We start from the raw sequence: 13,443 nt of genomic DNA, 5'->3' as shown, positions 1-13,443 counted from the left end.
ATTTTTCTTTAATGTTTACTTTTTTTAACAAACAGAAGCATGCATGGATCTCATGGATCTGTGCATTTTTCTGTGTAACTCGGACCTGTTCAGGCTAGACTCACTAGCCTGAAGCAGGTCTGTTTTTTTTTCAAGTTTACAGACAGTAATAGTGTGCGAGTTAAACACTCACATTCTATTACATTGCCTACGTTGTGTCCTGGATGCGTGTTTTGCCATTGCGAGCTTCGGGGGTGTGAGAAACATGTGAGTTTGCATGCTTTCACACCCTAGTACATAGGGTGAGTTCTAAAAATGTGCGAGTATAGCTCTATATCCGCACATTTTCCAAACTCGGACACTATTACATCTCGCCCTTTATCTTTCACTATTATTTAATCTAATCTTTTGATTTTTATTATTTTGTTTTGCTTTGCTTATTTTAATTTTCACTATTTAGTTCCATTTATTGAAGCCAATCCTGCCACATTTTTTTAATCCCGGGATTCGGGGTTGAAAAAAATCTCAATCCCGGGATTGAGTTGTACAATGAAAGACACATTTATAAAAGAAAGAATATAATAATAATTATAATATACACATTCATTGCAGGAACAAAAATAAAACACATTCATTGACCCCAAGCCACCCACTGAAGAATAATTCTGACCTCACCTCCTAGCTGTCAGACTCTCAGGCTCAGCCACTTTAGCAGATGAAAGTCAGTGGAAGAAAAGAGAGGCGCTCAGTCTCCCAGTCCCTCCCTCGCCCGCCTCAGCCACTTAATTTCATTGTCTGTACTCTGCAGAATCTCTCTGTGCATGCATAGTGCACTGTGTGGGCTGGAGTCTGGACTGGCGTGCGGCTGAGTGACCTATGACGTCACTGCGCCACATTACCATTACAGGTCCGGTAATGTCTAAATCCCCTTCACGGAGAGGACCCTGACGTCATCAGCCAGTGTCCAGCATCATTCCCTGCCATCCATGTGGGCATAGAGGGGGAATATAACCACCGTGCCCAAAGCGTGGCGACAATGTATTTCTTTAGCTGGCTGTCATGGGCAGGAACTGCACTTCCGCCCTCACTCACGTCACTTCCAGGTCCCTAGCACAAAGGGGAAATACAGCCTACCTTACAGGTCCTGGCCCAGGACGCGTCTGAGTCGCTGAAAGAACTCAGCGCTGCTGGTGCCAGAAGAACAAGTAAGCACAGTCAGTCTGTGACTGCAGTTAATTGCATGCGCCGCTGCGGAGGACGATGCAGCAACGCATTAACTTTGATCCAGAGATTGGTGCCTTCAATCCCGCAATTAAAATCCGGGATTTTGTGGCTAAATAATGGGATGCAGAGAATGGCTTCCCTAGTTCCACTCTTTCTCTGCAAGGTAATACATAGCGTTCTCCCAGCCTCCTCTCTCACCTGCGGTGAACTAGCTCCAGATTGAGCTCACTGGTTTCTGACTTCTGGTCACTAATTACTCTCTGTCTCTCATGTCCACTGCTTTCTGCAACTGTTCCAGTTGAAAGTAGCAATATGTGAGTAAATCACAGAATTGGATGGTTGGAATTCAGTGAATCTCACAAATAGAGCAAATAGAAGGAAAATGGGATTGGTAAATAAGAAGAGACTGCATAAAGGAAGAGTAGCTGAGTGCTAGAGGTATAGAATTAATCAGCTGAGGCTGCGAAAGAGACAACTCCCTCACCGGTTTTATCTCCTCTTTCAGGTCCTCAATCTCTCGACACAGGATGTTCACCTTCTCCTGAAGGTCAGGAAGATTGTTGGTGTGGTCACCTGGAAGGAGATGGGGTACATTTTACATAACATCAGTATTTGGCCAGCTGCTCAGGGCATGCATGCTGAGCCTTATGCTACATACAACAGGGAAATATATTTGTGAGATCAGAGAGAATAAAGTTGTGTGTGTGTATATGTGCGTGTATGAGGGGGAGGGGGATCATGCGATGTAGCAATAGCTTGTAAATGCTTAAAAGACTATCCAAAGTGTAAACCAGAGGTTCCCAAAAGCAGTCCTCAAGGCTCCCCAACAGTACAGGTTTTAGAGATATCCATGGTTGAGCACAGGTGGTTAAATCAAATAGACTGAGGTACCAAATAGGTCACCTGTGGTCAAGCATGAATATCCTTAAAACCTGGACTGTAAGGGTGCCTTGAGGACCGAGTTTGGGAACCTCTGCTGTAAACAATAAAAAAAAAACAGCTTTGCAATTTATGGTGGATTGCAGAGCATCAAATATTGTTCTGTGACCCTCAGAAGGCTGGTTGTGGACAAGTTCCACTGTGGAGTCTATATAACCAATGAACAATGTGCTAAACAAATAATCAGTGTAATTCATTGCTTTCAATCCTCTGTGACTACGCAGCCTATTCATCACCACTTAATTTCTACAAAAGCAGGTGAAAATGCTGAATTGCTACGGATTCCGCAGTGAGTTAGAATGTTAATTATCGGTGTCTGAACGGACCCCGTAAATTAACATCGTGAATAGACCCCCTACATGTGATCAGGCATATATTCCACTATGTGGTATTTTCACCCAGTAATTAATTTTTCAAATGCACCATTTTTTTGCAACAGCTGTATCATACTTGCCTACTTTTGAAAAAGCATTTCTGGAGATTTTGAAAGCAACACCTATGAGCGCGGCGGAAAAGTGGACGTGTATTGCTACATCTAAGAGGCGTATCATAAAAACTTATATCCAAATGTAAACAAGCCCAAAAGCAGTTAATACGATTTTTTTGTTGATGGAATCACACTGACACTTTTCAGAAAATGCATGTAGCCATAGGGATCATTGTGCCTTATAACCAATGCAGGGAAATGCTACTAATGATCCCATTTGAATATATATATATATATATATATATCTGTATTTTTTTTAATATAACAGCTTCAAGATTGGGGGTAAGGCACAATCAGGGAGATTGCTAGACTTTTCAGGGAGTCAGAGAGATTACTACTGTCGAAGCTGAGTAATTGGCTGAGACAAGTTAAGTTTAAAATTGAATCGCGGCGACGCCATCTTGCGACTGGCCGCAAGACGCCATCTTGAAAATGAGATTGCAAGATCCAATTTTGCGAATGGCCGCCTAAGCGCCATTTTAGATAAACTCACATTTTAGTACATGTGGCGATAATACTATTAGCACCATGCGATTGCATCTCCCATCATTTCTCATATACACAATAATACGCATAATAGCGCTGTTAACTAGTTGCATATTAGCGAATGCACAAGACCCCGAATGAAAACACCGTTTAGTAGCTAAATGCGCATGCATCCGCACCAAGTTAACTAGCATCTTCATATCAAACCCCGTACACCCACACATTACATATTCACTTACAAGGTTCCATTAGCTTTAAGATATACGATTTAAGTTGGTTCAGTTAATATAAACGCTGTGAAATAAAGATATTTGATAACTAAGGTTTTATACATGCTAAACAAGCCGTGTTTGGTTTCGTACTGATGCGTACTCTTTCCACAGTATTCCGGTGTTATCGGTGGGGAGATCGTATCATGCATTCTCGAGTTATGGATCGCAGAGACTTCAAGCAACAAAATGTATTAACTGTTAGGATGATACAGGGGGCGGGAAGGGAGAGACCCCCAGCTGTTAGAGGCAGGGAGAGTCTATTTGAACCAGCCTGTTAAATGCTCCGTAACAGACGGATCCCCCTTGGGAACCAATAGCATCAGCAACAAACGTCTCTATTGTTTTGTCTATTCCTGGGGGGTATAAATATGTGTGCTCAAACACTGGGTTTTTAGTCTTCGTGCTGCATGCTGATAGACGAGGGGTTTCTTGCTGATGCCTAACACCTGGTACCGGAAGCGCTGCGTATGTATACTGTACTTGGGTCTGTATAATTCCTTTTTAAATTGTGTCTGGATCAATTGCGTGTAACTGTCTGAACTTTTACTTGAATAATACTTGTGCTTTGAAACCACAGATTCCGGGTCTAAGGACCTTATTCAGAGGCGGCCGTAGGTCTACGACCGCACGGCCGCCTCGATGTTTGGCAGTGCGCATTCGCACGAGGGAGCCGGCTCCCTCGTGCGCATGTGTGAGACCCGCTACCCATGGGAACGCCTACCGTTTGGGGGAGGCCCCACTGACATCACAAGTGATGTCAGTGGAGAGCTTCCGGCTCTGACAGAGCCAGAAGCTCTCCGGGGCTTATGACAAGTGAGACCCTACCCTAGGGTCTCATCGTAAGCCCCGATGGTCGCGATGGTCACCCGAGCGGTCGTTAGAGCTGTGGATGTAAACCCACAGCCTAACGACCGCAACAGAGGCGGGCGGTCAGGATGCAAGTGGCCGCCCAGTTTCTGAGCAACCGCTTGCATCCTCCGACCGCCTCTGAATGAGGTCCTAAGTCTTTATTTACTGTATGACTGCGTATGCAAGTTAGCGTCATCCTTAGAAGGTATAGGCAGGTTATAAGAAGGTATAGGAAGGAGTGTATAGAGATTCTGATCCAGTATCGTTACTACTATTTCAGGGAGTCTCTCTGACAATGAGAGGAGAGTTGGCACGTATGAGCTGTATCATCACTTGCTTTCTAGATTTACAAATATGTAAATTATAGTGAATGTTTTTTAGCACTAAATGTTAGCTCACATTCACAATCACATTTCAACAATCTGAAAACCTAAATTAATAAAACTGAGCAATAAAAAAAAGAAAACCATACACTTGCGCTATATGATATTCTAGTAAAATACACCTGTAATGAGGGATGTGCAAAATAAATAAATAAAAGGAAATGGTGTTAAAAGTCCAAATGTCATAATGCCACAATGGGTATTTTATACTGAACTACACCACTAAAACAATCTCCAAATTTATAGTGATAGTTCTCTGCTCTGTTTGTCACATTTTCAAACTCTGCAGCAAATCAGGGGAAGCAAAGTTGTTAAAATAGGTTCCACAGCCCCCCTCCCCTAACCCCCGCTGATGAAACATAACAATCGTCTGCCCGATGTGTCGTGCCTGATGTCACAACTTGGCGGGCATTTACATGTGCCCGCCCAGTTGTGATGTCAGTCACCAGCGGCCAGTGCAGCAAGTGTACGAGCGGCCGACGGACCACTCGTACACACCACGCTATGCTTTACACCTGACGCATATCGTCTGTACACTCTGGCCGAAGCACACGTGATATATATGTGTCGGCCTGTGTGCACCCAGCGTTGCACACACATTTAACTTCTTCCAGGCTAAGGCAGAGTCAGACTCTAGCTAGGGGCTACGTCACTGTGGCAGATTGCTGCATCCTAGTTAGTGACCTGGCATGTAGCACAATCTTTGCTTCATAAATGACTTCTGAATAAATTCCTGATTAAATACTTTATAGCTGTCCTGCCAGTAAGGTTACCCAGGTCACACTACTGTGTACAAAAATACAGGTTTAGATTTCATTTCTCCATTACATTACCAGGGATGTGCAATTCAACTTGGATTCAGTTGATATCAGGTTGCAATAACAAAATAAGGTCACTGTTTTCATGTTGGCTAATGACCAGTTTCAGAAACTTTACTACTTTACATAAATCCAGCTTTATGTTATTGTGTTTGCTGTAGTACAATATATACAAGTTTTACTTGTAGTACTTTCTTGTGGATGTCCAGTGTCTGTAATGTCTGGCTTATCTCTCCCACTAATGGTTTTGGAATCCTGTTAAGAGAAGAAGAGAAAACCATTAGGCCTATGTTCTAAGGGCCTGATTCAGACCCGGTCGCTAGATGCGTACGCTCGCTTCCAGAGTATGCAAATTCGGAACACACTCAGCAAGGCAGGCGATCACATGGCAAGGCATAAGCACACCCACTATGTCTTGGCGTGCGATCACTTTGTGTATGCAGACGCCCGCCAGCCTGTCTTAAGACGCCCACTTGCGCACGTCATCTCCAGGAAGTGTATACAACCATCGGTACATCAGGTACCATCGTGAGCATTCGCAGCACTTGTGGTTGCCTTTACCCTACCGCAAGCACTGCGAACACTTCAGTGTAAAAACCAGCCAGGTGACGTGTACTATGACGCTGCCTATTAATTATGCACGCCTCTGAAACGGCGTTGAAACACTCAGGCACACCTGCGTTCGCACCTCCACTCCCCCGTTACTACTGGCCTGCCCCTGTTACCACCCACAAACGGCCTCTCCTGTCACTCATTCCACTGGGCTGTCTTTGCTGGGCGGGCGAGCGAGCGCTTCCCGATCGCTCGGACTAGTTCACGCACGTGCACTGCGATGCATGTGCACATTAGCAAACATCGCCAGCAACGAGCGAACGCTTGCTAGCGACTGGGTCTGAATCAGGCCCTAAGCCTTTTGAGTGGACGGAGATAATATATCACACAATTTTGAGATGCAATCTATATATAAGTGCTACATTTAGATTTAATGCATGCTCTGAGCAAACGGATACAGTCATTGTACTATAGAAACACTGGGTAAATGAGGTTATTGTTCATTGTGAAAACTCAATTGAAATTACATAAGCTTGTGCCTAAGCAGATTGTTGACTTCTATCTTAAGTGGAAATAATGGACAAAATTATGCTTGCCTACACTCCCAGACTTTCCTTGAGACTCCTGACTTGTTGAAAGTAGACAACTCTCTTGGATCCTGCCCATTTTCCAACAAAGTGGGTAGCGCCATGATGATACAGTTCAACTTGAATGTTGTCATCATGGCCCCGTCCCTGGTGCATACAGCAGCAATTTGCAGTATTATACCGTTGGGGGCGAGGCTGGAATTTTGCAAATCATTGCAACATTCACCCCCTGCAGATAGCACCCGGACATACCATCTCTGGGTCTTTTGGAGACTAACATGGAATAGGGCAGTAGTTCCCAAACTCGGTCCTCAGGAACCCACACAGTTCACGTTTTGCAGGTCACACAGCAGGTGCACAGGTGTAATCATTACTCACTGACACATTTTAAAAGATCCACAGGTGGAGCTAATATCTCACTTGTGATTCTGTGAGGAGACCTGGAAAACATGCACCGTTTGGGGTCCTGAGGACCGAGTTTGAGAACCTGTGGAATAGGGCATTTCAGGTCGTGAACGGGCAGAGACGATGCAGTCGGACACAACCATCCTGATTTGTGGGAGTGTCATGGGAGTCTCGTGGGTGTACATGAAAAGCTCGGTGCATATGCGGTGCAGGTGCCCATACTAATGGTGATGGATGTGGCAGACAGCATAAAAACAATGTGCGGCATAGGTTTCCGCTTGCACATGCACGAACACGCACATTAGTAGATCATATACTCGCATTAGCATAAGGTAGTAAATCGGATTACAGGGGCTGCCGGCAACTACAGCCACTTTGCGTGAAATTCAGAATCAGCCCCATAGGCTCATTTTGCTACAGTGCATATATTATAGGTGCACAATTTCAATTAATAGCAGCAACCAATAAACTATCATGGCCTGACGCCAGGGCCGGTGTTACCATTACGCTGCTTTAGGCAATTGCCTAAGGGCGCCGGCTCCTGAGGGGCGCAGTTAGTTGACTGAAGTCGCCAGCACAAGAATTAAAAAAGTCTCTGAAAGATACATCCTTTTGCTACTTAGTACTGACAGCAGAAGCTGATTATGTAGACAGCTGCTGCACCCGTACTTTTCCCCTGCATTCTATTCATGTATAACATGCCTGGCTGGTTCAGCATTGCGGGCCGGTAGCAGTGTCCGTCCTCTTCCCTTCTCCCCCTCTTTGAAAGTACACATATGACCTGAGGTATTTATATACATTTGTGGTATATTCAGCCCATAATACAGCCAGACACTTTCTGGGGCAGCTCACACATCATGTGGAATAGTAATATTACAGAAGTTGCATTGAATATTGGATGGATCATAGCTTCATGATCAATTTAATATTCATTATGAAATATGGTGCTGATGTGGTGTTGAATGTACACCTGGTTAGCGTATGTTGTGTAAATTTACACTGTGCATTCTCAGAAAATGAGCGTGCCTTAAAAGCGGCTGTGCACAGTCATGTGCACTTTAAACCCTTACCACCAAAGAGGAGGAACTGGGAGTTTGGATGAGGGGTAGCGGGGAGAAGAAAAGAGTTTGGGGGGTGGGTGTTGGGGGTGCTAGGCTGAAGCTATGCCTAGGGTGCCAAGAAACCTTGCCCCAGCCCTGCCTAATGCAGAAAGTATTACAGCAGTTTGCATAGTGTTTCTGCATGATTAGAAAGAGAACACAAGCATATCTGGGACTGTAGACACACTCAGAATTGGAAAGGCATAATGGGGGTGGGAATGGGTGTTCTCACACAAGCGAAGCTAAGGGCCGATGTTGAGATGTACACATCTCAGGATATGTATGACTCTGTATTTATGCAATGTTAGCATATGAGCCCATACTAACATGGAACAGAATACTACAGTTACCACCTGCTCAGTTAAATCCAGCTTCTAAAGGTGCGTATCCACTACACGAGAGTAGAATGACTGTACGAGTACAACATTGTAATCATGCAATCGTTCATCATCCTGTGCAGTGGATAATGTGCCCACACTGAACAATATGTTGCTCAGTGCAGGCACCCTCCCTATTCACCGTACATGCACAACCTGTCGATGTTGACAGGTTAGCCTGCATGTTCAGGTGATGACAAATGAAAAGCGGGAATGCGCATCCCTGGTCGGTTTCGACATTTTACTGCATGATTAATGAACGATTAATGAGCGACTGAACGATTACGATGTCGTAATTGTTCAATCGCTCATTTTTCTCATCTAGTGGATACGCGTCTTAAGAAGAACCTCTCCACAGCGGCAGAAACTATCATTATGTAACGCTGCATGTCTGGCACCGAGCGTTCATAACTGAAATTGATGTAGAGTCACAGGCATATCATGCACATCTTCACTTGTGACTGTGTAGGTGTAAAGCTGGGTACACCTTGGATCGATGTGTACCCGGACGTTATGGTAGTCGATGGGCTGACATAACGTATCTCCGGTACACACCAGAACATTGTAATGATGGATGGAATGATCTCTCGTTTGTCCTTCATTACCTTGCACGCCGCTGCATATTGTCCTGTTGGATAACTGAGGGAGCACTCAGACTAACTTTACACACTGAATGAAATGACCGATATGTTGGTCCGATTCGGCCAGAAAGGACATATCGGGCCAATATCACTCCAGTGTGTACCCGGCTTAACTGGGCTATAATGGGGTGTTCTCATATAGGCTAAAGTTCAGAGAGGATGTGTTGACAGAAATGTGGCCCATATAGAGTTGTGTGTATGCATAAATGTATAATATATTTTGTCACACAGATCTTTTGCATCAAGGCTTGTGCAAGTGCACACTGATAATGACGACAGCTACGCATAGGAGCGATCTGTCCTCAGAGTTGCATACCACTCTGCATGCTGATGAATATACATATTTAGGGGCCCATTTATCAACGAGTTTTATCATATGCAATGAGTGATAATACTCATTGTGTGTGATAATGGTGCTGCAGCCAATCAGCTCCTAACTGTCATCTGTTTGAAAAATGACAGCTGAGAGCTGATTGGCTAGAGCACCATTTATTACAGAGCTCATGACGGAGGCTCAGTTCTTCACACCCTCATCAGATAAGGTAACCTGCATATCTCACGGCCGGGGTACAACATGGATGTTTAGCACACACCCAGGAGGCTGTGCCGAAGGTACCCGGTGATTACTACTGTCATGTCTCAATCCAGTTGCAGATGTTTCTAACAGTGGCATATTCTCAGAGGGGAGGGCAGTTTAAGTTCTATTGAAATTAAATTAGCTAATTTATTTGTGCATGTAAGGTGTATTTGAGCACCTTATTATTCTGCTCACCTAAAGATTTAGTCATTTTCTTTACAGATATTGTGGACATTATTATAACAAATATAGGTATATACTGTGACACAGTTAGGTAAGGGGGTCCCTCTCCTGGGTAGAGGACTCCTTCCTTTCACACACAGCAGCTGGGAAACAGTACGCCAGACTGGATGCAAGTACAAGCTGGTCGGCGCCAGTCTTTATCGTACAATCTCAGAAACAACATAAAGAAAACATAAACATAAATCCTAGCCCTGTCGGGGCACTAACTTCACAGGTAGTTCCCTCACTACCAGAACCTGGCAGGGCCTAATGCCCTCGCCAGCAACAAAGGCACAGCACAGCACTTACAGTTAGGTTTTCAAGTGTCTCTGAGCAAACTCCCTGTCTGCTCTCCCAGGTGAGACACTCAGCGCTAAACACATTAGGCTTATATTGGCCACTCTGAGGTGGAAACCCGAACAAGCCTGTTACCAGGCTGCGAGAACCAAAACCTGGAGTGGCCGTGGGTGGAGCCCTCCCTCTCCTCTCACCCACAACCCCCAGGTCCCAAACCGGCTTTTCAAAAAGCTGAAACTCAAGCCTGCTACACTGCAGACTTTCTTCTGGGGGTTTAAAACACATAAGACAGGAATATGAGACAAATGTACCTGCCACAGACCACTTTACCAGTGATCCTATCACATATCCCCCCCCTTTGTTTTGACCTGTGGGGCGGAACAACTGAAGCCCCCAATCAATGAACGCGTGACAACGCGTCAGCATTGGCCAGCTGGCTTCCTGGCCTGTGTTCCACTGAAAATTTAAAAGTTTGTAACGCCAAGAACATCTCATAATTCTCGCATTACTGTCCTTATTTTCGGACATCCACTTCAAAGGGGCATGGTCAGTGATCAATTTGACCTTTCTTCCAACCAAGTAGTACCTGAGAGCCTCTAATGCCCACTTTATGGCCAACGCCTCCTTCTCCACTGTGGCATAGTTTCTCTCATGTACATTCAACTTTCTGCTTAGATAGAAAATAGGGTGTTCCTCACCCTCCTTGTTCTGGGACAGGACCGCTCCTATACCTACTTCTGATGCATCGGTTTGTACTATGAATTCCCTTTCAAAATTAGGAGTCATCAGGACTGGTTGGGAACACAACGCTACTTTCAACTCCTGAAAAGCTTTCTCTGCCTCAGGACTCCATTCTACCATGACTTTTTGTTTGCCTTTGGTCAGGTCAGTCAGTGGGACTGCCATGGTGGCAAAGTTGGGTATAAACCTCCTGTAGTACCCCGTAATTCCCAAGAAGGCTCTCACCTGCTTCTTATTCAGAGGCCGTGGCCAGTTTTGTATGGCATCAACTTTATTGAGCTGAGGCTTTATCAGGCCTCTGCCAATGGTGTATCCCAGATATTTTACTTCCTCCATGCCTAGACAACACTTTTTTGGGTTGGCTGTCAAACCTGCCTTATAGATGGAGTCCAAAACTGCTTGTACCCTGGGTAAGTGAGACTGCCAATCAGGACTATGAATGACCACGTCATCCAGATAAGCAGCCGCATACCGTCTATGGGGCCTTAGAATCCTGTCCATCATTCTTTGGAAGGTAGCAGGTGCCCCATGTAGCCCAAAGGGCAACATCTTGTACTGAAACAAGCCCTCTGGTGCTGAAAAAGCTGTCTTTTGTTTGGCGCTCTCGGTTAACGGTACTTGCCAATACCCTTTGGTTAGGTCAAGAGTGGTTAAATACCTTGCCGTCCCTAGTCTCTCAATCAGTTCATCCACTCTTGGCATCGGGTAGGCATCGAATTTTGAAACACTGTTCAACTTTCGGAAGTCATTGCAGAAACGCACACTCCCGTCGGGCTTTGGAATCAACACAATGGGACTTGACCATTCACTATGTGATTCTTCAATAACCCCTAACTCTAGCATATTTTTAATTTCTTTCGACACCGATGCTCTTGGTGCTTCTGGTAACCTATAGGGCTTTAGATTAACTTTAACCCCTGGGTCAGTGATGATGTCATGTTTAACGACCAAGGTTTTCCCAGGTACGTCAGAGAACAGCACCCTATTTCTGACCAGAAACTCCTTGACCTCTCGTTGTTGAATTGCCGACAGGGTTTTTGCCACTGTCACTTCGGGAACTAGGGGTCCTGGATTTACTGGAGCAAAGCTGCGTAACCTAGCATTGCGGTTGTATACCCTCTGCCGTGCCTGTTGAGCCGGTTCCAGGTGCTGTCTTATTATTGGCACCTCTATAATAGGCACTGGAACTAGTGGACCCTTAAAATGTGGCCTGGGAGCATGATACTGACACTCAGGGCAGGATGCGCAAAAGTCAGATACCTCTTTATGAAGCCTGGGCCAGAAAAACCTCTGCATTATTCGCTCAGTGGTTTTCTCTACCCCTAGATGGCCTGCCGTTATATGACCATGGGCCAGATACAACACTGTTCTTCTGTAGGCTTTGGGAACTATTAGTTGTTCCACAACGTCTTCCCTCTTCTTAGTCACCTGATATAACAAATCCTGACACATTGCCATGTGGGGATAGGACAAAGGACTATCAGGGTCTATGGGTTTACCATCAACTACTTTTACATTCTCCCTGGCTTTTACCAAAGTAGGGTCATTCAACTGCTCCACGGCAAAGACCTCTCTTCTGACCTCTAAATCAGGCAGACGATCCACTGGCCCAACAACACTTCCCACCTCAATGGGAGGCACATCAGTTGGCGGGCCACCGTCACGCTCCGCATTCTCTAGTTCGCCAATCATAGTAGAAAAAGGGAATAACTCTGACTCAGAAGAAACTCCCTCCTCCACTACATCGACAACCTTCTCAAATGGATCGGGGTTGTTCACTTCTGGAACAAAACGGCTTTCCCACAACTTCCAGAAGTGAGCAAAGTCTCTCCCCAATATTGCATCGTACATCAGACCATGCACCAAACCCACAGAAACTATAGAAGAACCACATGGTGTCTCGATGTTCACCTCGGCAGTAACATAATATCGAGTATCCCCATGTATGCAGGTCACACCAACAGTTTTCCCCTTACGCCTCAAGGGGTTCACCAGCTCAGCTTTTATAAGTGTCACCAAGCTACCAGAGTCTAACAGTGCCTCTACTCGGTTGCCATCTACAGTGAGTACACACATGTGCTTATCAGTCTCAGCCTGCCGGTCAGCCGTACAGGCTGTCTGTGCAAAGAAAGACCCCCTGCGGTAGACATGAGCAGTATCACATTGCATAGGTTCAGTTGTAAGTGAACAATTAGCGGAAATATGGCCGAAGTCACCACACCGGAAACACTGAATCATATTAATGTCTAGTCGTTTACAGGGCAAGAACCTTCCTGGCCTGGCAGGCCTGTCTCCAGGTTCTACACCCTCAGTCTTAGGTACATCCCACCTCCCAGCACCCTTCTCCCCTGGAACAGTCTTACCAGTGTCTCTGGGAGTTCGCCGGTGCGCCATCGGGGCTCGGTGGGGCATACTCATCAGCTCCTCAGCCGCCACATACCTCTCCACCAGCTCGACCAACTGGTCCGCGGACTTAGGGTCTGCATGGCTCACCCACTTGCGCAGAG

At 45.5% G+C, this 13,443-nt stretch overlaps 1 protein-coding gene across 1 annotated transcript in view; it reads right to left on the bottom strand.

Annotated features, from left to right (window-relative positions):
- The window catches only part of QRICH2 (glutamine rich 2), a 119,704-nt gene that overhangs the window by 69,163 nt on the left and 37,098 nt on the right, over positions 1-13,443 (bottom strand). The window contains exons 5-6 of the mRNA XM_088482743.1: positions 5,620-5,692; positions 1,688-1,776 (exon numbers count right to left, since the gene is read on the bottom strand). Of these exons, the coding sequence (XP_088338869.1) occupies positions 1,688-1,776; positions 5,620-5,692 (162 nt within the window). The remainder of the gene's footprint in view (positions 1-1,687; positions 1,777-5,619; positions 5,693-13,443) is intronic.

This window comes from Taudactylus pleione, unplaced genomic scaffold (genome assembly GCF_031769625.1).
Source record: "Taudactylus pleione unplaced genomic scaffold, aTauple2 ptg000290l, whole genome shotgun sequence".
Classification (NCBI taxonomy): Eukaryota; Metazoa; Chordata; class Amphibia; order Anura; family Myobatrachidae; genus Taudactylus; species Taudactylus pleione.
Note: the sequence above shows the minus strand (reverse complement) of the source record. Positions and strands in the feature narration are given on the sequence as shown.